The sequence below is a fragment of the Alosa alosa genome, chromosome 16 (assembly GCF_017589495.1).
Source record: "Alosa alosa isolate M-15738 ecotype Scorff River chromosome 16, AALO_Geno_1.1, whole genome shotgun sequence".
NCBI classification, from domain to species: Eukaryota; Metazoa; Chordata; class Actinopteri; order Clupeiformes; family Clupeidae; genus Alosa; species Alosa alosa.
The window spans coordinates 16,600,007-16,624,298 of NC_063204.1; the positions used below are offsets into that span (position 1 = coordinate 16,600,007).

Here is a 24,292-nt window from a genome sequence, read left to right on the forward strand (position 1 = left end):
ACCAGCACCAGGTGTAATGTGTTGAATTGAAGGCCAAGATTGAATGCCAAGACAAAATGCCAAAATGTCACAGTCTTTAAAATGTCTCTACACGAAATGCACTGTCAAAACCCTTACTTCATGATCTAGAGGTCAGACAGTGATTACCCTGCGTTGTTATCTATGAAAAACAGACTGCTTCAGGTTTGCTCAGACTGTCACTGTCCGTTGTAGTCACTGGTAATGGTAGGCTAATGTTAGTTTTTGCCCCTCTCATTTGTTAATGCTGCAACAACTTTCATTTCAAATGATTAGTTTCTGATTGTTATATTATCCTTTAAAAGGTTACACATTTAGGGATGACAAAACAAGAGTTATGACAGACAAGGAAACTGGCGAATGAATCAGTAAATAAAACGTTTAGATTGCTCTCTAATTGGCACGGCTACACATTATTGTCCGTACCTTACTTTAGCCTGAGCCTTGCGTCGCAGAGGCATCATTCACATCACTCACCCCAAGTGGGAGCTGAGTTTGCAAGCTGGCTTGTAAAGGTGGGGGCTGAGGTTGGTGCTACCACTGATGATGTCACGGCGCGGCGACAGTCATGATTGGGTCTAATTAGAATTTGCGGCAGCAAATAGATAGGCTCCCTGCATGATTGGATTCAAAGTGGCTGGTGCCAAAAATCGCAGAGGTGCAGAAAACTGGAAGCCTCTACATAACGCCCTTGCGAGCAAGAGAGCTCAGTGCGAACTGTCAAGCTGTGCTCCAAATACGATGCCACGGACAGGGAGCAAGCATACAGGACTTTCTGAGATAATCTTTTTGCACTCTGAGATTTAGCAGCAAGAGGTATTCCCTTTATAAAAGTACCAAGGGAAGTAAAGAACGCCCCAATTACTGACAACGACGTCGTGGTTTTGTTTAAGCACTGAACTGAGGCAACAACTTCACTGAGACAACTTCGCACGCTTCATCAAATTGTACTGCTCTGCGAGTGATCTTGCCATGGCATCGGTTCTTGGTAACAACACCCGCGCATCCGGAACACCAAACAGCCAAGTGAAATGCAAGTTCAAACGGAGAAGGAGGCGGAGATCGAAAAGAAAAGGTAAACTTTTTAGTGGCTCCGGCTTTTTTCACGCTTGAGGGGAATGACAGAGGTCGTGCGCACCTTGACAAATCCTAAGACACCTGCGACAGCATTGCGAGTCAGATATTTAGCGGAAACCTAAACACACGCTAGCGATTTGAAATATTTTAGCCATTGTTATGAAGGAATTTGTGGTATATATTGTCTGTCTTTATTCGGTCGTGCGTCCTGCTGTCTCAATTTCCAAACGCGTAAACCTTCTGGTTTGTGTCGCGCTAAGGTCGCCTCATTGTCCCCCTTCGCCATGGTCAGCCTTCTCTAAACTTTCCAAACAAAGAAGCGCCTTTGATATTACGTCTACTAACCGTTATATATGCAATAGCTTAATGCAATATCTTAATATTAACTACGCCAACGCCAAAGGTATTGTTTTGTGAAATCCTTTACATTTTAAGCACATCAATGTGGATGTCATATCTGTCGCCTTCTATGTTTCATGTGTCTGTAACCAATTGAACCAAAAAAGCAAAGGCTTTACAATTGAGAAAGCATATGAAGACGCCACGAATGTCAAATTAAATATTATTTTATTGGTTTCTTTTAATTCACTTAGTGGCGACCATTTCTAAATTCATCGGCGAGGAGCTATTCAGTTCACTGAATTAAAGAGTCCTATTCATAGAACTTGGAACTCCGGGGAATACCGCGGTAGAACAAGGGCATCTGTTTAGTACCTCATATTAGTATACATGACCGTAGCCTAATGTTCCTGACCGAAAGTGCCCCTCACATGAGGAGCTATCTATCAGCATTCCTCTCTCCTCCTTTAGTAATATTGCCTTTAGCAGATGGTCTATGTGGAAGAGATGTCTTTTGACTTTAGTTGGAATGAAATGCACACATGCAGACACCAATCTTTATTTATTTTATTGTTTACATAAAAGAGGGTTAAAGAGGCAGTTTACAGTTCTGTACGTATAATGAAGGGAGGGAAATAGTTTATAAATGTAGATGAGAATGATAAACTACCCAAATAAGAAGTTTCAAACTGCACTGTTTGATTTTAGAATAACTTGTTGCAAATCATCACTCCTTCACCCTCACGCTGCCTTCTAGGAGGAAGCAAAAATGGCGGGAGTGGAGCTACAGCCCACCTCCAAAACGGACAGGCTGTCACTGCTTCCTCCTTTGCCTATGTCGAAGTCAAGGAGATAAACGCAACAGCAGATAGAGGGAGTAGATTGGCGTGGTAGATGCGAAGGCATGGCGATGGTGCTCCATCTTATTCTGATGGCATGGTGATGTACGAGCAGGTTTGTCAGGGTCAGGCCCAAGAACGGCTCTTCGCTCTCCCCTGTGACAAGTTTGTGCCGTATGTTACGACCCCTCCAGCGGCTTATCGTGTCTGATGGCAGCCATGGTGGGACACAGGCTGGATGGGCCGACAAGCTTCCATTGATCAGCGCCTGTTTGGTCCTTCGCTCATTTTTGCCTGTGCTTTCATTCTGCAGTATTTTCTGTGGAGTTAAATTAGGGGCTGTGTGATTCAATTCTGTCCAAATGTTATGTGATAGAGTAGTAGTGTATAATTGAATATGTTTATTGTTTGTTGTTGTTTTATGTCTCAGTGTCATCTTGGTTATCCAGTTTTATTTTTATTTACTTGTTATCAGTTGTCTGGTTTTAGTGCAATGTGGTTTAGTAGTAGACATTTTTCTGTCCATAATCCAGGTGACCATTTAGGGCCTTAATGATGTCGTGATAAATCAATGCAGTGTTTTGAGCAACCTGCATGGGCATGGAATTCCACATTTCAATTTTAAACAGTCAATAACACTAACCAAAGAAGAAACATGCATGCCATACCCTAATTTTTTTGTCTTTTGTGTGTACTTTGCCTGTAGCCATACAGTGCTGGAGTGCATTATCAGCACAGAGGTTTTTTAAACAGCGTTTCATTAGCTCGTTCTATAGTTCACACTAGATTGCCCACAGACTGTGGCCTTTTCTTCTACCCACCAGTATTAATAACCCAAGTAATTGAGACAAGAAAGACAAATTCATAAAATATAGCAGCCAGGCAAATATATTTGCATAATGGAAATGACAGAATTGGTTACAGAACATTAAGCATTGCGTATGAACAGGCGAGAGCATTGCTGAAGAGGCCATTGCGTTATATTTCCAAATGGCTACTTTGCTTGCTGAGTTGATGCAGTTTGATGCCATTGGGTCCAAGAAACAGGTTCTTAGATTGTGTGATGTCTCGTCAGTGTTCTGCACTCACAAAGGGCTTATGTTAGAAAGGTCGGCCGTTTCCTAATGCAATGACCAGTTTGATGTCATCATGCATTGAAGAGGTCAGAGAGGTCCTGTCACATTATTTATTATTTAGTAATAAACACATTTTGCACAATATTTGTTTTAATAACAATATGGTGCAGTAAAAATGTGTGTTTCATGTTTTTTTGGTCAACAGACAATACTCTTTTGTGCCGAGTATTTCAGACAATTAATCCGCCGAACTCAGATTATATCACCAGATTGTTTTAACCATTTTGATAATGGAGATGGTCACATAATGCCCTATTTGTGTGTCTTGTTTTTTCACATATTCATCTCTCTGAAAGCTCAAACAATTATTTTTATACTTCTCTTGGCAAAAGAGCAGCATTTCTGGGATTAGGGTGACTTGGTATTTGAAGGTCTAATCCACTGGAAAAGCAGGGGATTACCATGGGATGGCCGGTGTATTAAACTCGTGTGTGTATTCAAATGGATGTAAGCAGATTTTTCTGCTGATTTCATTAGATCTACCATTTGTTATTGTTCTCTTTTTTTCTTCTAGCGATAGCATTCAAGTAATAGTAGTAAAGTGTTCTTGACTGTAATCATTTTTTTTTTTTTTTTTAACACAATGTGGATTAGTCTCAGAATCTAGGGCAGTTCTCTTGATCAGACATGTGGTTTTCTCACCCCCTATCATAAAATATCATATTCCTAGAAGCAGTGTGTGCGTAAAGATCCACTGTCATTAATTTATATATATATATATATATATATCAGGATGTCATTTATCATAACACAATTTGTAAAAGGGCAATAATCACCACAGTCATCGCTAGTTTTCAATTATTAGTCCATTTCGTCTGTACATGATTATTTTTTTCTCTCTCGGCAGTGTGTGTGTGTGTGTGTTTGTGTCTGTGTGTGTGTATGTGTGTGTGTGTGTGTGTGTGTGTGTGTGTGTCTGGTGTGTGTGTGTGTGTGTGTGTCTGGTGTGTGTGTGTGTGTATGTCCGTGTATGTGTGTGTGTGTGTGTGTGTAAGGCAGAGAGAGGGGGAGCGCATGCACGCTGATACAGAAGCACATGTGTTTGTCAGAGAATTGCATATTGTTTGAGCTTCATTAGTCTTTGTCAGAATAGTGCAGTCTGTTGAAATCTATTTGCTTCACTTCATCATGTCTGTAAATAGTAGAACAGACTTGCTGTATGTTTTTTCAGCTTTAATTAATCACACTGATAGTGATTTAGCCCCAGAATTATAAAGAGCAACTTAGTGACAAACTGTCTCAAAGCACATTCTCGATGCCTTTTAAATCCTGTCAATGAAGTGCTGTGCGTTTCCCCTTAACTCTTCTCTTGTCTATCTACTCTCGTGAAAAAAAACAACTCATCAAGGAATAAATTATTAAAATTATATATATATATATATATATATAAATTAATTTTTTTCTTCAATTTCTACATTATGCAGTTTTTCCTAGAATTGATCCCCTGAGAAACAGGTACAGTATAGTGTGCACACCTCTCAGTCTCATGATAGTTGATTGTGTCCCTGGCAGACAGACAAATTCCCTCCTTTTCGGCAGACAGACAGCAGAAGCCCTCACCGCGTGGGATGCACTAAGTTGCAATTACTGTTTGCTTGCTTCCGTGTTGATGGCTGGGCTCCCAGGGGTCGAGGGGTCAGCGCGGGAGCAGGCAGACCAACGGCATCACCAAGCTGCTGCTGCTGCAGAGCCATTAGAGAGCAGGACAGGCCTCTCCCACCGAGTGCGCGAGAGCGAGACCCGTCTTCTCCCACATTATGACCCCTTAAGCAGGGACAAGACCCCGGAGACGTGGGGGAAATCATGGTGACCACATCATGTTTTTCATTGTGACGCTTTCAATACTGCCTATACGACTCTTGTGGGCTTTCTTTGTGCTTCCTTACCCCCCCCCCCACACACACACACACACATACATACATACACGCACACCTTCCAGATTTGAATCTTCTTGTTGTGCTGACAGAATTTAATGAAGTCCCTCTTTCCTGTTCTTCTGCTTTATTTATGTCTTTCTGTCGTTGTATTTCCTGTTCTGTCATGAAATTCAGAGGATCATCATCACTTTGTCTGATTCATTCACTGGTATTACATTGCATATATTACTGTTCTGTACCTGGTCTGCCTTCCAGTAATACCAGCGCACCTACATTTTGCAAAAACCATGAAAAAAAGCTATCACTTTCACATTTTATTAATTTCGCACATTTGTATCAATGTCACCTATATTCTGATATACCTTGTTTTTGAACCAGGCTGAGCGACACTGAATAAAATGCAGAGATTTTGCTTTCATGTTGCTAAGAGCACATCTGAGAACATTAGATGTTTGAGAAGAGATTATGTTAAATGATGTGGGTTGGATCTAAAAACAGAGTTATCACCTAGTGTAAGAGTGTAAACTCAGTTCATAGGCAGAGTGCAAATTGTATTACGCGAAATAGAAGTGAAGGAAAAAAACAGACATCATTAAATGAATGTACCAGTGATGGCTGTGAAGTTGTTGAAAGTGGCTTTGTGAGAAATAAATAAATTACACTGAAGTAGTTAATGAAAATAATGGCATGGCAACAGTTTTTTTTTTACTTTTTAGTAAAAATATCCTGGTTAAGAGTGAAGAACTGATATTTGGTTTAGGACACTCTGTCCTCTATTGAGCATTTATCCAAGAAGTATGGAAGAGAGGTTATTACAAGGGAATGGCGGCTGCTCTCTCTCCCTCTGGAGGACTCCAGATAAAATGACCAAGGAAGGAAATAGCACAACTTTACAAATTAGCATAATTAGTAATTATCTCATAATGGCACCTCTTGGCTTCTGAGACTTGGCTCTCGAATTTCTACTTAAAGTTCAGTGAGGAAAAGCAAATTTAATGCCAAAACGTCTCAATAACACAGCCGAGGTGCTTAGGTGATTGCTTGACTGAAGTTATAGAGAAAATAAATCTGCAACATTAGCTTCACTAAAACAGAATACCAGGCATGTCCTGTTTCTGCCGCTGTCACTCACAGAGTATATTCACCCTTCCCAAATGTTATTCACTTTCACTTCATTGTGCATTATGTCAAGACACATTTTTATTATCAGTGTTAAATGGTAATTGCTATCAATATACCCTGTGCTGCAACAGATTGAAGGTAGTACATTTAAATATTTAATGTCATAATTCACTTCCTCTTTCAGCTGTGTGATACAAGAGGGGAGACTTGTGGCAGATATGAGAGGAGTGTGAAGGGGGTCACTTAATGGCCATCCTTAATGTTCATTTTCGAATGTTCGTAGATAATCTGTGTTGTGTGCTTAAGAGCCATTTCAGCTGTCACCCCACATAAGAGGAGTACTGTAATATCAACACGAGTGCACAGTGTACATAAACCTACAATGGCTATGTAGGGCATGAATCAATTAACTAAACCCAACTGGGGTGGGTTGACATTATAGTATGCTGTGGTAAGTTATTACCACTCTGGAGGTATGGGGGCATTTAGGGTTGTATTGAAATGAGGACAGGAGGACTCCTAGAACATTGATAGGTTGTGGTTAATCAGCGTATGTAGACAAGCACAAATACAGTTCATGATGCAATTTTAGCTATGATTTCTACACACTGCCTGTGGTCTTTTAAATAAATATTCCCCTTTCATGTCCACCTTTAGCAGTGCAAATCTGCAGTGTCAGACAAGAGTGGATCCTAATATTAAGAGATTTACTGGCTTGATGAGGCTGGCAGTGAGAGTGTATGAAAACTCCAGCAGATTCATTATTCAGCTCACAGGCCACATTAAATAACAGTTTTCCTTCCGCGCGCTCGGCAGTAAATCCCCTCTCATCCATCGATTCCCACATCCTTTAGGGCCTTTTGCCGTGCGGCCGGGCTTATCAGCCAAATCCTTTAAAAGGTATTTAAAAATATTTGTCTCCATAAACTGTTTCTGATGTAATACCACAGTCCCCTGCAACATTTTTTTTTTTTAATCTCTGCAAAAAGTAAATGGGTACATTAGTGTATTTCCCCACATTCTATTCATATTCCAGCTCTGTCTTTGTGTTGTTAATTTCCTCACATTTCATTTGGAAAGCTTGTTCAGATGGGCCATGTTGTTATAATTGCATTCAAACACTGCTAGTTCCAATCACTCCATTTCCTGCGATAGCCTGGAGTACATTCATTTTTTTTTTTCAGTCGGTCTGTCCTGGGAGTGTATTGGTGCTCTCACAGTTGGATTCACTTGAATTGTTTGCACATCCTCGTGCAGTGGTAAAGGCCCAGGTCTAACATGGATTGATATTCCCCCAACAAGGTGGTTCTCCCGCCTCTACTGAGGCTGCAGTGCTGCGCTGTGCTGGGTTAGGTTGAAGGATACTTGGGACCTGAGGCTACACATGGTACTCAGAATAAAGGGAAAAGCTCAAGCCGTGTGCCCCGCTGAATAAACCCTGTTGTTGTCAAATGGCCAGAGCAAAATGCAGACTGCGTTGCGCTCCCAAAACACAGCAGTTCATGTAAGAAATTAAGATGTTTTATCCCATTCTTGGGGATTATTGTGCATAACTTGCACAAACAACAAGGTGTGATGTACAACACCTTTTATAATGAGATTGCGCACCGGCGGGGAAATTGTCACATGTATCTGTTGTTTGTATAGAGGAACTGAGTATTCTCTACAGCATATTCTATGTTCTGCGTAGGAATACAACAATGAGGATAGAAGACAAAGGCTTAATAGAGCTTGTGAGGTTTGTGACGAGTGTGCAGATTTGAAGAGGGGCTAAAATAATAATAATAATAAATGTTGCTGTGATGTGTGCTGACAATGACTAAGGTAATCCCCACTTCCTGCTCACAGGGGGAGAAAGAGGATCATTGTCCTTGTATTTTCCCCCATTAGTGTGATGGAGGCTCATTTTAATTTGAAAGGACCAGCATGATGATTAGAGAGGCCTGAACTTGCTCGCCCACACACATACTGTACACACACACACACATACACACATACAAACATACACACACATACACACATCGAGGGACTGACACACATGCAGGCACACTATTGTATTGGCAGGAGCCGAGCAGGTCAGGTCAGGTGGGTGAACACTCCACACAGCGAAAGCTATTATCTTGTTGTCACCTGTTCTGGCACTTTCCCTCCTGTGTCACTCTGTAGGAGTTTCAAATCCACTTTGTTAAGAAGAAAAGAACTTTAAATAGTGCAGCGAGTGACATTTTCAGTCCTTCATATAGACAGGTATTAGTAACACTTCACACTGCGTGTGCCCACAGCAATGAAGGAAGAACTTTGTCTCCTGTGAATGGTTAAAATGAAACATGTGAGTGGAGATTATGGCCTTTGTTTCCAAGAAAATCTAAATATCCACTGATAATCTTATTTGTATATCTTTGTTGACATTATATTTGCACATGGCATGTAGATAGATATAGTGTATATTTAGTATATTTTTTTACTTATGCTGATACTGGTTTTGCATTTGTAAAAGAGTGGTAGCATTAGTGGTGGAACTAGAGCCTCCATCTTCAAAATAAAGGACTGGCTGTCCAGCCTGCTGCCTGCATCCTCATCTTAGGTGAACAGGTGATAAATGTCTACTGCATATATATATATATATATATATGAGAGAGAGAGAGAGAGAAAGAGAGTGAGAGAGAGAGGTCCCTGTGTGTGACGTGAGTCTGTGATGCATATGATGTATGAGCACTTGCTGTTTTAATGTCCATGAGAAGGGCCACTGATGTGACGACAGTGGAAATTAATCTCTCTTAGAGCAGCCAGGCCGGCACCGCGTTTGCATTTCTCTCAACTCAGGGCCAAGCACTGCTCCACTTGATTAGGAATAATGATTTTGTTTTGATATGAATTATTTTTAATTTTATTTAAGGGCATATTCCACCATACACACACACACACACACACACACACACACACACACACACACACACACACACACACACAACACACACACACATAATCCAGACCACTCTAAGGAAATTTAATGATGTGAAACACGGATTTTCATCACATCTAATGTGCACTGAGCAAAAATGAGTTATGTGCTGGGAACATAATAAGCCAAATAAACAAAAATAAATGAAAACCACAGAATAAGAATATACTCACAGTAAACACTCACTATGACCATTTGTGCGGAAAGGCTGGTGTGTTGTATTGATTTTGATGAGGGTCACGGAGGTGATGGTGGCCACGCATTAGGCTGTTCATCAGCCTCATTTCTCTCCTCTGAAGACAGACGTGAGGCTGACAGAATGGCCTCTGGGGCCCTGGACCCAGGTGCCGCCTCCTCGCAGACACGAGCGCTCAAGCTGCCTGCCGACGGATGCAGGAGACAGGCTCCAATTAGATCACATCCCTGTGTCACGCTGCAGAGGTGAATGAGAAGATCAAATCATAAGTGAATCCAAATGTGAAGTATACGTGAATCAAAGAATGTTTAACTACTTTTCCACTATTTTAGCATTTAAAAACAAATAGTTTTTAACTAAATGTTTTACTAAATACAATGAACATCATTTCATTCGGCAAGAAATGAAATAGGCCTTGAGAAGTTGAAATAGATATTGCTGTTGGAAATAAAAAATAGATATGGGTTTTTTGAAGAAAAAAAGAACAAATCTAGTAAAAAAGTGCCGCTTCCTCAGGCGTTCCTCTTTGGAGTTGGAGGGTAAAGCTCCTTCAGTGACCTCTCAGTGTGATTTATTAGACAGCACTTAAGAAGGGAGTTGGGGGATGTCTGGGGTAATAAACGCTCCAGTCCTCCCGCTCACACTCCACAGAGAGAGCAAAGTCCTGTCCCTCGCTCTCATTAGAGCCTCATAATGAAGTTGCTGGTCCAACATGAAGGTCCAGACCCCCGTCTGCCTGGTCTCTGTGTCTTGTAAGCCAGTATTGTAATTTGAATGGTGGTACCAGACAGTCTTCTCCCATACCACGCCTCAGTGGCTAACCACAAAAAGAAAGGGATAAAAAGTAGGAGAAATGCCTGTTAGTGTTCTCTGCTGCTGCTAGAGCAGGAAGGTCTTGCTCCTCGATCACAATGCAGATTTGTGGTGCGTCGGTGACCGATCCATTTTTCAATGTGGCCTCTAGCCGGAGATAAATGAACAGATGTCTATTGATTTCCTTTCCTGCTTTAGTCACACGCCTTGTTTACACCTGACAAAAAGGACTTTAGTGCGCCGAACAATTATTGGAAGTAACGTGTGTTATAATTAGCCTCAACCACTTTTTTCCCATCTGATCCAATCAGCAGTTGGCAGGAGTGTTGCTAAGCCACTAATTTCCTGTGTTGTTGTTGTTTATGGCTTTTTTATTTGCTAGCTTCCATTCGGGTAGTTCAGCTGAAATGTAGCCCTGCATCAGCGTTAGATCAATGCAGCCTATGCACTTGCCAAGGGCCCTCACCCCGTCACTTAAGTGTATATAGAGAGCACTTTTAACACAAGACTGTATCGACTCTCCCTCAGGCTGCCACACACCAGCCAACTGTTGTCCATTTCACCGTAATTTGCGTCTCATTACTAGCATGGGCTGTGATTAATATACATATGACACCTACTGCTTGGTGGGTTACACTTCAGCTACGGGAAGAAAATCGGCATGTCAGTTCTTTATTTTCCGTTGGAACAAATGTTCATCATGCCTGAAACACAAAGGCTTGTACTCTTTTATTTCAAAATGGATTCGATCAACAAAATGCTTGTTGTTGTAGTTTCGGAGAACTTGATTTTTTCCCCTTTCATCTTGAATCATAAAAAAAAAAATGCCCCCAATGGCTTGTCATCTTTTTTGTGTCTCCGATTCTATTTGACAAGATCACAAAAGCCCCAAGCGCCTTCACAAGATTTCTCTCACCAGCTGCTTATTAAGCTATAAATATCCATATAAAACCAGTCTAGCTTGGCACCATCACGCACTAATGAATGGAGTCAAGTGGCGCGGAGCAGATATGCCCTCACATGCATGCTGTCACAAGTCGTTTAATTGAACTTCCCCAAATGGTCCCATTGTTTTAGAGCTGTCTCCCCATCTCCAATAGACGCACACACACAAACATACACACTTGTATTAATGTGCATACACATCTTCACACACACACACACACACACACACACACACACACACACACACACACACACACACACACACACTGAAGGTCTGAAGACATCTGATCTGGTTGTTGGAGAAGAAAGAGGACGACGGACATGAGTGAGATGCAGGTGGGGTGTGTGTGTGTGTGGGGGGGCAGTGCTGTGCCAGCCTGCTGGGAGAGCTCAGAGGAAAATGGAGCAGTGTGGTGGTGTGGGATCACCTGTGGGGGAGGGGCACTGGCAGGGTGATGGATGGGAGGTGGGCAGGGGTGCCAGGGAGCGGGGTGGCGCCCCCGAGAGCTAAGAGGGCTGTGAGTTAACGTTCACATTATCAGGTGGAGGAGGCCTGGGTCAGTGCCACCCCACTGAGAGAAGAGAAATGAGGTGCGCGTTCAGTGTGAACAGGGGGAAAGAGAAGGGCAGAAAAAAGAGAGAAGGAGAGAATGAGAGCGATGGAGAGCATGAAACTGCAGATATGGGGGAGGGGGGGGAAAGCAGGGTTAAATGATAGGATGACAAGCTGTCCCAGTTTGTACTGCTGGATGATGGATGGAGACAGAGACGAAGAAACGAAAGAGGGGAAAAAAGCGAAAGTAGGAGAGGTTAGAAAAGCAGGTTACTGATGCCATGAAATCGCATCCTTCTGATTGAGTCTGTGCACATGAGGAGAACACACTGGGCCTTCTCCTGCAGCTGTTTCTTTGTTTTGTTTCTTTGTTTTCATTTTTTTTGTCTGTTTTCCTGACCTGCTCTGGAAGACAAGACGTACCGACCTGAGGTGGAGAATAAACAGAGGCAAAGAACAGAGAGAGGGAGGAAGGGAGGGAGGGAGGGAGAGAGAGAGGGAGGGAGTAAGAAAAGAGTGAGGGAGACGTGGAGGAGTGCATCTCAAGCTCCATTGAGCACAATTACAAAGAGATGACAGGAGCAGTGGGACACGGAGCAGGGCTGCAGATAACGCCTCTCTGACAGCAGCAGCCCGGCCCAGTGCAAATCAGAATGTCGGAGGGTCCCGCGTTCTCTCCTCCTCTCTTTCTCTCTCTCTTTCTCACATGTGTGCACTCTGTTGCCTTCTCCCTTTCTCTCTTTTTTTTGTCTCGCAGCCTCCGTGTATTTGTGGTATGAACAGCCATGGTGCCGCAGTCTTATGGCAGTCTACTGCCCGAGCAGGAGAAAAGAGGATGATGGGATTAAGTTTGGCTCATCGGAGGCAAATTGGCAGTTTCAGAAGAGGCGGCAAAGAGAAGTGGGAGGAGGAGGAGGAGGAGGAGGAGGTGGGCTGTCGGCAAAGGAGCGGGTGTCAGTGATTATTATGGGGTAGGAGCGTGGAGTATGGAAGGCTCGCTGTGAGAGCAGAGCTGTGGCGTGCGGCTCGGCCCAGCTTGACTATGACAACCGCAATCTCTGCCCGCTGCAGGCCAGCAGGCAGCTAAGCCCTGCTCTCTTTCTCTGTCTCTCTCTTTCTCTCTCTCTCTTTCTCTCTTCTCTCTCTCTCTCCCTCTCTCCCGCGCTCTCTCGCGCGCAGTCCGCATCTCCGCTGCATCTCTCCATCGGTGGTGACTCCCCTCTCAGCATGCCGCGTGCTCGTGCATCTCTGTCAGTTTGACTGAGTCTGATCATCTGGCTAGACCTGTTAATGGGCAGAGCCATCCGCCCACTGAAACAGCATGGGCATGCAGGGTGTGTGTGTGTGTGTGTGTGCGTGTGTGTGTGTGTGTGTGTCTGTGTGTGTTTGTGTGTGTGTGTGTGTGTGTGTGTGTGTGTGTGTGTGTGTGTGTGTGTGACTGTGTGGGATTGTTTCCACTACCATCCTCTACCACACACACATACCCACGCTAACAGACACATGCACACTAGCTTGCACTTACACTTCCCCACTTCATCACAGAATGGATAGGAACCCTCTGTGCATCTGCTTTATCATTAATTCAGCACCATCGTTTTGGAAGCATTTCAGAATGTCGTAAGCTCAGGAGCCAGGGAATTCCCCTGTTGTGGGGAGATGAATCAAACCGGAGAGAGAGGGAGTGTGTGTTTGCGTGTGTGTGTGGGTGTGTGAGAGAGAGAGTGTTAAGAGACAGACCCAGGGAGAGGAATCGGAGAAACGACGTGAACAAGCAGATGTTCTCAGGGATGCTGCCCTTATCTTTCACGCGCAACATCATTCTGTTAGGCTGAATGACAAGACCATCCATTTCTTTAAAAAAAAAAAACTGAAGATTCACACAGCAGTAAGAAGACACAGAGGAGAGAGAACGAAGTGTGTGTGTGTGTGTGTGTGTGTGTGTGTGTGTGTGTGTGTTTGTGTCACAGGGGGAGGGCTGGAGGCTGGGGATGTTTTTGGCAGGGGTGGTGATGATGGCTGAAAGTGGGGCAGTCTGGGGGAACAGGCGAGCACCCTGGGACCCTCCAGCTGGCGTCGCCGCATCTCATTGTCACAGGGAGAAGAGGTGTGAGAAAGGGAGGGGTGGCACTGGAAACAGGAAAACATTAGAGAGGGGAACGAAAGCAGCGAGACCCTGTTGCAACTCGCCTGACATCACCTACTGGTGTTGGGAGTAGGAAGGGGGTGAAAGAAAGAGTGAAGAGAGGGAGAGGAACGCAAAATAAATGGAAAGGCTGTGTGAGAGGTGAACAGAGTGGACACAGTGCACAGAAGCATCACCGTGACATTAAGTGAACCCCTCAGCGGTGGCCAGTCAATCAAATCATGGGAATTGTGGTCAGCCAATAAAACATGTGGTTCAAAAGGGTAGATTTCCATCAGTTTAACCCACCAAAACTCGATGTGAGATGGAGGCCATAATAGATGTTGAGAAGCCTGGATGGGTTATGGTTGATGGGCCTTACTAAAAAAAAAAAAAAAAAATATATATATATATATATATATAATTAGGTGTCTGGCGAAACTTTGCACTCTATCAGTTATGTAGTTAGTAGACTTTTGCTGTGACTTTGCTGTTAGTCAGTGTTTTTTTCAAGTTCTTGTGTCACTGAATATTTAAATCCCATATGTTGTGTGAATGCTGGATTCAAACAAAGTTCTCCAAATGTTTCTGGCAGTGTATGTGTGGTTGTACTAACTGCAATTAGAGAGAGATATAGAAAGAGTTCTAGAACAATGGCTTGCCGGGATATAATGATATTCCAATTTGTCTGTACAGGCCCATCTACATTGCCAGTTAAATATTGCTGTAGCTATAACGCTTTTATTATAATGACAACAACATTAAGAACAATAGCACTGGGATCACTTTCAGAGTGATTTTGACAACAATAGAAACGGTGACAGTTAATCAGAATCCATTTGACATGAGTTTATCTCAGGTGACAGACTACAAAATGGTAGTGATTTGCAAGCTTTTAAAGGTGGCATTAAAGGCAATCAGTTTCAGTAAGCGCCAATATGACAGTGGCCCAAATGGTCTGCATAGATGAACTTAGTACATCGCATTATAGATAATAATTATAGATATAGTAATGATGTATCATTTTGAATAAATATACCAACTGCTGATCAAATATTCTATTTCCGTCCCCTATTTGTTTTGAAGGCATTAAGACCACCATCAATAATACAAAGAGAAATGACATCTCTACATGAAACTGCACAATGGATGACATCATGATTCCTGTGTATCTTCCCATGCTGTCAAGCTCAACGATTTGTCATCCGTCAAGACATATGTCATCCTGATAGGAGCTAACCCAAAATGAATGGCCCTTATTAGCCACAGCTATGAAGCTCGTCTCAACTATTTAGCACAAATTGTTTGCTTGCATGTATGCTCCCAGGCCTGTCATGTGTGAAGTGATAGCTAAGGTTTGGTGGCTGTTCTGAGGCCGAGCGGGTGACATGGCGTTGGGGAAGTGTTCCTTGGGCGAGTCTCGTGCCCGGCACACCGGCGGAGGTCCTGGGCGTCTCTTTGGCTGACTGATGGGGCGTCTGAATCAGCCTGACCGTGTGTAGCAATATATGGGACAGAGGAGGTGTTGACAGATAAGCTGGACTCGACGAGTGGCAGAGAGCAAGGGGAGAGAGATTGAGACGGGCAGAGAGGGATGCTCCAGATCCTCATCGATGCCGTATATATATCACTCTAAATTATTGTCCTCTAAGTAGTGGATCACAAACCCTCAAGCCAGTGCTCAAGAACCCTCACCAATCTCCCCTGCTCTCCTTCCCTCTCTTAGTCTGTCCTATCCTTCTGCTCCACAGACAGCTCCATGCCTCCGCAACCGAATTCCAAAGCTATAAAGATCTTTTTATAGGTTTCTGTTGTACTGGAGCTGTGATTTGCAAGTTGCAGTTTATTCGCACCGCTTGCTTGAAGCCCCAAATAGGTCCTGATGGAGCCGTTAGCTGCTGCTCATTGGCTAATAGTTTAATTAGGTCCATCTGGAGGAGGGAGTGGCGGGGAGGGCGCAGTGCTCTGAAGTCGCGCGCTGGGTAATTTGTCATCCTGTACGTAGTGACTGGCATGCAGACGGAAAGGGGAACACGGGGAAGTGCTTTGGCATTGTCCCAGCATCAATGGACCACACACACACACACACACACACACACACACACACACACACACACACACACACACACAGTCCCTCACACTCACTCACTCAGATATACAAACACACACTCACACACACACACACACACACACACACACACACACACAGTCCCTCACACTCACTCACTCAGATATACAAACACACTAATACACACACACACACACACACACACACACACACACACACAGATACACACACACACACACACACACACACACACACACACACACACACACACACACACACACACACACACACACAGTCCCTCACACTCACTCACTCAGATATACAAACACACTCATACACACACACACACACACACACACACACACAATCACATAGTGAAATTTGCTGACGACACAACTCTGGTGGGTCTCATCACCAAGGGCGACGAGACTCAATACAGGTTGGAGGTCGACCATCTGACCACGTGGTGCAGGGACAACAACCTCCTGCTGAACGCCAGCAAGACCAAAGAGATTGTTGTTGACTTCGGAGAGGTCACACCCAACACCTGCCACTGACCATTGGCCGGTGCTGTGGTGGAGAGAGCGAGCAGCACCAAATTCCTGGGGTGCACATCAGTGAAGACCTCTCCTGGACCACCAACACTGCATCACTGGCTAAGAGGCTCAGCCCGCCTGTACTTCCTCGCGGAAACTCAGGCGAGCAAGTGCTCCACCAGCCATCATGACCACATTCTACCGAGGCACCATTGAGAGCATCCTCTCCAGCTGTATCGCTGTGTGGGGCGGAAGCTGCACTGAATACAACAGGAAAGCCCTGCAGCATAGTGAACACAGCTGGAAGGATCATTGGTGCTTCACTCCCCTCCCTGAAGGACATTTACACCACCCACCTCACCCGCCAAGGCGACCAAAATTGTGAGTGATGCAAGTCACCCCGCTCACAATCTGTTTGATCTACTGCCCTCTGGGAAGAGGTACAGAAGCCTGCGCCTCCGCACTACCAGACTCACCAACAGCTTCATACACCAAGCTGTAAGGATGCTGAACTCTCTCCCTCCTCTCCCCCTCCACCCTCAGCTACATAACATCCTGGACATTGGACCCACAATGGCCGCCTGCACTACTCCACTTGCACACTTGTACACTTTACAACTTGGTGTTGTTGTCCTGAAAACACAACACCTCTGCTGCTCTTACATAACTTGCACCACTATGCCACTTTCTTTATTACTCAGGTCAAACAGAACTACCCAAGCCTCTTATTGGCCTGACTTTGCACTAGTTTTTTATTGACTGTCTATGCACAATTTCAACAAAATTTTGCTGCTCTTATTTTTTCATTATTATATGTGCCCTCTTATTTTATTATTTACTTACTTTTTGTTTACTTGAATGTTATGTTTGTCTGTGGACTTAAAATTGGTAAAATATGTCTTGTCTTCACCGTGGGATAGTGAGAAACGTAATTTCGATCTCTTTGTATGTCTGGAACATGTGAAGAAATTGACAATAAAGCTGACTTTTGACTTTTGACTTTTTTGACTTTTTTTGACACACACACACACAAACACGCATACACACACACTTTCTCATACATTCTTAAGATCTACGTATGTACTTAAATTGTGCCTCTTGCTAGTATCATATGTGACAGGCCACTCTCTCAGGTGATCTAGTTTCATGGGTAGACAACAGGAATCCCAGGTCTGTGCAGCATGGATTGATTTGTCTTTTGAGGGATCATGTATTATTTCAGAGCATAGACATCAAATCTCTTATTCCCACCTCTTTTTGACATTGAAGGTTCTAATAAGAAATTAGGTCGGCCATGTGTGTGTGTGTGTGTGTGTGTGTGAGAGAGAGAGAGAGAGAGTGTGTGTGAGAGAGAGAGAGAGAGAGAGAGAGAGTGTGTGTGTGTGTGTGTGTGTGTGTGTGGTGGTTGGTAGGTCTTACAGGAAGCAGGCAGCGGCATACCCACAGGAGATAAAAACACGTTTGCGTGAGCTGCCATCCTCTCTGTTTCCCCAAGAAGACGGGTCTCCTGCTTCACAGTGGCTCGTGGAACGAAAGCTCCTTCTGAAATATGAAATGAAACAAACCCCATGCTCTCAGCTCTGCTGCTTTGTAAATATGCCCGACTGCATATGTGGCCTTTTACGTGTCAAATAAATCAAAGTGCTACATGCTCTCATTGTCATTAACGCTGCACACTTGTGCTAGATTCAGACTGACCTATTTTATGAACTCCAATGTAGCATATTGAGCATAGAGCATATGTTACTGCTGAGAACAGCTTCCAGATGTGCCTCCAAACGTGTCGAAACAATGCAAATGTGGGTTGCAAACTAACCTTGGATTGCCTTGAAAAGTTGCCTTCGTATTCACTCAAGAACCTCATTGTGCCTAAGTACAATTAATAGAATAGCCTAGAATTGTTGTTTTTGTGCAAAACAAGATGCCAGTGTAAACGTTTAGCACTACTATACTGTAGTAGTGTAATTGTATTCAATACTTGTAATGAATACAATGCAGTACAACTGTTTTTATATCTGTAAATGTGTGAAGTGTACTTTTCACAACATAATATAAGTCTTTAACGGATGCACAGGGAACATAGTATTCATATTCTTTATTCTTTCATAAATTGTTTTGACAACTATATCAATACCACACAGCAAGCATTCTGTGTTTCAAATCTCTCGCTCTGTCATGCAGGAGTTTTTATTGTTATGGCCTCTGTTTTTGCATGCTGACTATGGTGCAGCCTTTCAGCCCAGCGAAGCACTTTCTGTCAATGCTGTTTTTGTACATTAGAGTGAAGGTAGCCCCAGAGAAGTGGCTGGTGTGTTTTTTTCACCTGATTCAGGAAGGTAATGCAGTCATTACAGCAAATCAGCAACTTGCGGGACGTGTCTAGGCCTCAGTCTTCCGCCCGTTTGTGGCCGACGATCAAAGCCAAAGATCACACCTCTTCACAAACACCTCTTTGAACCAGTGCAGTGCTGTTTTTCTTCTTTTCTGTTTGTCAGAAAACAGTGGTTTACATGCTTCTGTGCATGTGATGCTTTGTGTTATTTGGGAATTGCACAGGAAGAGAAAAGAAAAGAGGAAAAGGGTGAGCATTATATTGGCAATGCCTGGGGAAGAAAATCTACAGCACGTGTTCAAATGAACCAATTAAGTAACTAAAGACACGGGGGATGCAGTGAATTTCAACAAACATATCTAACTACACACTTAGTGGGTAACCACCAATTTGCTACCAATACAAACAAACAATAACACTACACTAACCATGATGCAACTGAGCTGGCATCTCCCAGGGAGGCTAATCCTGTTAATGTCCGAGCGAGCGGCTCGGGATGGTGATAAGAGCGGAGGTAGGGAGGGGAATGATGCCAGTCGTGGGGGAAATGATATCAGCTTCAATTATAGCAGGCAGCGGAGCGCTGCCTCGGCCCAAGATGAGCTGAGACAGGGCCTCTCCAGGGCCCCACCACTGATAGCTGATAATCCCCCAGTGCAGGCCAGCCGGCGGAGCCAGAGTGACCAGTCAGCTGTGGCAGTCTCAGCGCATGTGTGTATGATGCATGTATATGTTTGGGGGAGGGGTCAGACACCTATTGTGAGTTCTTGGGACATGTTTTTTTTGTACTACCATTCAATAAATTTGTAATACAAATCACCAACTTTTGTTGCCCTGTTGACATTTAACTTTTAAGATTTAGTGGCATAACGATATGATCAATAACAGTTGGCAACACCAGACTATGTGCAGTTAGATAGACCTTAGTAACATTACAATAAATACTGAAATGCGAAATAGTACAAAACATTTTTGAGTGCGCTTTGGAAATATTAAGGAATGATTCCATGCATTGAAATTGGGAAGTGCATAAACTCGGCACTGTCAGAGTTAGCAGACCCAGCCACTGGTGTCACAGTTCAGACTTAGTAGCTGTGCTGGCAAAAGGGCTCCATCGTCTTAGAGTGCAATGATAAGTCGGACCTCTAGCTGCAGACTGGGAGTAAATGGAAATGAGATGTGATCTTTATTCTGATGTCCATTGGAACAAAGAGGCTGAAGTTATTGCAGAGCCATGCGGTAAAAATGGAACGCAATGTTTCCATTAGCAATAACAAAGGGTTCTGTCAGTGGGCCGACCTTTTCTTATTTCTCTGGTGGATGTCTTTGAATTTCTCCTTGCGTCGCTCTTTCCAGCAGAAACAAAAGAAGGACATTTGCTCTGGGAAGGTAATCTAAATGTAAAGACCAAATGCCGGCCGGCACATGTTTTCCCCTCCATAATACGTGGTGATGTTAATGAGCATGCTACTGCTTGGTTCTGAGCCTTAATGGTGTGAGTGCATTGACACACTAGCAGGTTGTGGTGTCAGGAGCTCAACATACCAATGGCATCCATTGTATTTTTCACTGTTTTGTTTTTCTTTTCTCACCATCATGGAGTTGAGTAGAGGAGGGTTTCACTCTTTCTGTTTATCTTTCTCTCTACTTCATTTACATCCTGTGAACAGTTTCAATTAGCACAAAATCTATCAACATGAATTCTGCAAAGCAGACCACGTTTATGGACTGATATTGTTGTACATATAGGCTGAGTATGCTACGCAGTGTTTCTGGTTTAGCCCTTTGTGTGTTTGTGTGTGTGTGTTTTTATGTGTTTATGTGTGTGTGTGTGTGTGTGTGTGTGTGTGTGTGTGTGTGTGTGTGTGTGTGTGTGTGTGTGTGTGTGTGTGTGTGTGTGTACCATATGAACACAGATGTGCTCTGATTAAGGGGATACAGAGGATGACAGAAGTGCATTATCGTGATGTATGTGCTGTTAGCCAGCTAGCAGCTAATTCCAAATTTAGCAACAAATTCATACACAGTACACAGTTCAGGTCAAGATTTAGTGCTTATGTCAGGAATTTGATGGCTTTTAAAAATTTTTCTCTCTGTTGAGAGAGTGGGGTGGGTGACTAATCTTTTTTTTATCTTGTAATGAGCAATGTTTTCAGGTCATGTGCATGCATGCATGCATGTTTATGTTGATTACCACACTACAGTCAGGTGTAAGGATGAACAACCAGATACAATAAATGATGATATGTCATATGAGAGAGAGAGAGAGAGAGAGAGAGAGAGAGAGAGAAGGCAGTGACAGTAAAGAGAAAAGAGAAAAACTGCATCTGATCACAGTGCAAGACACTGCAGGCTAAGTGCAAGACAACAGGTTTCCTTTCCCCTCTGAACAGGTGTCGTCCATCTGCCCTGTGAGTGTTTTTTTCACTCCCAGCCTGTTATTTGTCCCACTTAGTGCCTTTTAGTGAGTCAGACTCAAGGAGCTTTCCCCCAGAGACGATGGCACTGCGTCAGGTGCACGAGCCTGCTCCTCTGTCCTCCTCTCCTCTCTTCTACTTTTCCAGGTCAGTGCAGCTAGCGCGTGTGTAATCAGAGCCGAGGCCAGGGCTCGCCCGCCTGCCTGCCCAGCCGCCCATCAAAGCACAAGGAACCAGACAAACGGCGACCACTGACATTGACTCGCTCCACTCTGGCTCCCGGGGAGGGAGGGAGGGAGAGAGAGGGAGGGAGGGGAGAGGTGAGGGGTGTAGCAGGACCTTCTGATGAGACAGTGCTCATGTGTGTTTGAATTAAAATCAGATTGAATGTCGCAGCATCATCACCTTAACAGCCGAACAAAGGTGTTTCGGTTCAAGGATTGCGATAAAGGCACACCTGTCTGGCAAGCTTTAGTACGGCTTGATGAGCTGTCGGCACAGAATTTGTTATTTATTTATTTTATTTGTGTGTGTGTGTGTGTGTGTGTGTGTGTGTGTGTGTGTGTGTGTGTGTGTTTGTGTGTGTGTGTTTGTGTGTGTGTGTGTGTTTGTGTGTGTATGTGTGTGAGTGTGTGTGTGTGTGTGCTTGTGTGTGTATGTGTGTGGCTTTCAGTGGCTTTGTTGCTTAGTGTCTCGTGCTCCCTGACTATCTCTCACACATGCTGTCTCTCTCTCTCTCTCACTTTCTCTATCTCTTCCTCTCTCTCTCTGCCTGTGTGTGTGTGTGTGTGGCAATGTGCATTCCCATCCAGTGAGGGGCTATATGAGGACTGAGTCACTCTCCCCTAGTGCTTGGCCTTTCTCATCCAGATAGCTTCCTGAGCAGCTGCACCTGCGGTTGACAGAAGTCGGTGGGATTTGGTGCCCGTGCTGCATGGATGAGCAAGTTATCACTCCTGGAGCTGGGTTAGTATAGACGACGACAGAACCTGAGACAAAGCTGGGTAACCTCATGCTCACGTCTGAGCCAAATGTCATTTCTCCCCCTCAATGACTCAGAACCAATTCAGTTGTTTAGTTTAGCCTCACTCAAGTGGTTGTTAAGGTTATTCGTCAGGCTGTAAACTTGTGTTGTGGAGTTGTCGCTTTATTGTGGCACCGTATGTGGAATCCAAAATCCAAACTAATCCAACTCGGTGTGAGTGGAGAGATTTGGCGTGGAGGGTTCTGGCTAACCGGGGCTGCAGCGGTGTCTCTGGTGGTGCGTGGCGGCGGATTAGACCTGCGCTCGCTGCCTGGTTGGGGGCCCGTGAGTCACGGAGGACATGATGTGGTAGGCTGGAGCTGCGCGATCTTAATTAAGCCACAACCTGCTGACTCTCGAGTGTTGTTGGCAAAAAAAATATGACTTCACATCCCTGATTTCCCGTCTCTGCTCTTTCAGCACTGATTACCTTGTGTATTATTACCTTGAATAAAATGAGGCCTGTCTGCCATCTCACAGCTGGAGCCTGTACTTCAACCCAGCACCACCGCAACAGCATGAGTGGGTAAAGCTCTTTAACAAATCCTTTTAGATTGGCATATGCAGTAAAAACAAAGTTGAGGAAGTGTCTTATGTACTGATTTAACAGCACAGTGTTCTTGATTCTGTGTCTGAAGCAGCACTGTACATGTACAAGTGTTAGGGTACTTATTAGAGGTTGGTAATTAAGCAATAAGTCCCGAGAGGCCGTTCTATATCGGGGAAATATACAACCACATCGAACGTGGTTCAACCAATCACAATCAAGGACTGGAACTATCCATTTTATAATACTCTTATGACCTCACCTTTACACTGGTATAATTCTAAACAAGGAATGTACTAAGGCAGCTCTAATGAAAATTATTTCTGTAAGAATTTGTATACCATACTTACTGTATTTACATACCGGTAGTATACATAACATATTTGTGGCTCTTTTTTAATCTGAAACTTTGTAAGAAGTTCCTAGTTTTAGCTTTCCTTCTCATCTGCATTTATCTGCATTTCTGACTGTCCCTCCCTATCCAGTGTCATTTCTGCAGTCTGCTGCTTTCTAAATGACTTCCTGCATAATATTTCTATCCTCCCCTATCTCACTGGGACAGTGGCTGGTTGTCAGTGTTATCCTAGCAGGGCTTGCTGAGCTGTTGGCCTTCGACTAAGATAGCAAGCACCTCAACCTACTCACCCTAGGAATAGGCCTGGTGGGTGAACCCTGTGTCACTGGGACTTCTCTGTAATAGCTACTGCAGCGATATAATGACGGGAATGCTGAGACATGTAATGTGTCATCAGAAAGACAGACTTTTCATCCACCATTTTTTATACCTAACTTTTCATCCATTGTTTGGTATTTATAATGATCTTTTAAAGTAGCACAGTGCGGATATTCCCATTTCTGCTTATTTTCAACATGCTGGGTACCCACTTAGTGCTAAGGGAGTACCCAATTCATTGAAGATTGACCAAAAGGTTCATGTTCCTGGTCAGAACAAAAAAGGTTACATAGTGCAATGCCAGGCATTTTGGGTGCACATTGGTATTGACAGAGATGCACTTCTGCATATCAAAATGAATTAAAAGGCAGAAGAACTGCATCATGTTCTTTTAACTTTTAAGTGCTGTGACCAATAGTTCTATCAGCACTGACATTTCAGATTCTAAATTATGAAGGTGTAAAATCACACCTACAGCTGTATGACAGAAACAACTCACATCTACTGAAGAGTGTGTCATGATAATGATGCTGTATAATATGTCTAACAAAACAAATGACTATTTAATTATATCAGATAATTACATAAAGACATGAATTGTTTAACTTCAATTGGACCCTTATAATAAAAGATTATTTTCCAACTTGGAGAGTTTGACTTCTCCCTGTCATCTGCATTAAAGGTGTTTTTGACCAG

General features: G+C 43.6%; 1 protein-coding gene across 1 annotated transcript in view; it reads left to right on the top strand.

Annotated features, from left to right (window-relative positions):
• The first annotated feature begins 546 nt into the window (after positions 1-546).
• adarb2 (adenosine deaminase RNA specific B2 (inactive)) overlaps positions 547-24,292 on the top strand; it is a 120,873-nt gene continuing 97,127 nt past the window's right edge. Inside the window, 1 exon segment of the mRNA XM_048267127.1 lies at positions 547-1,093. Within this exon segment, the coding sequence (XP_048123084.1) occupies positions 991-1,093 (103 nt within the window). The 5' untranslated portion in view covers positions 547-990.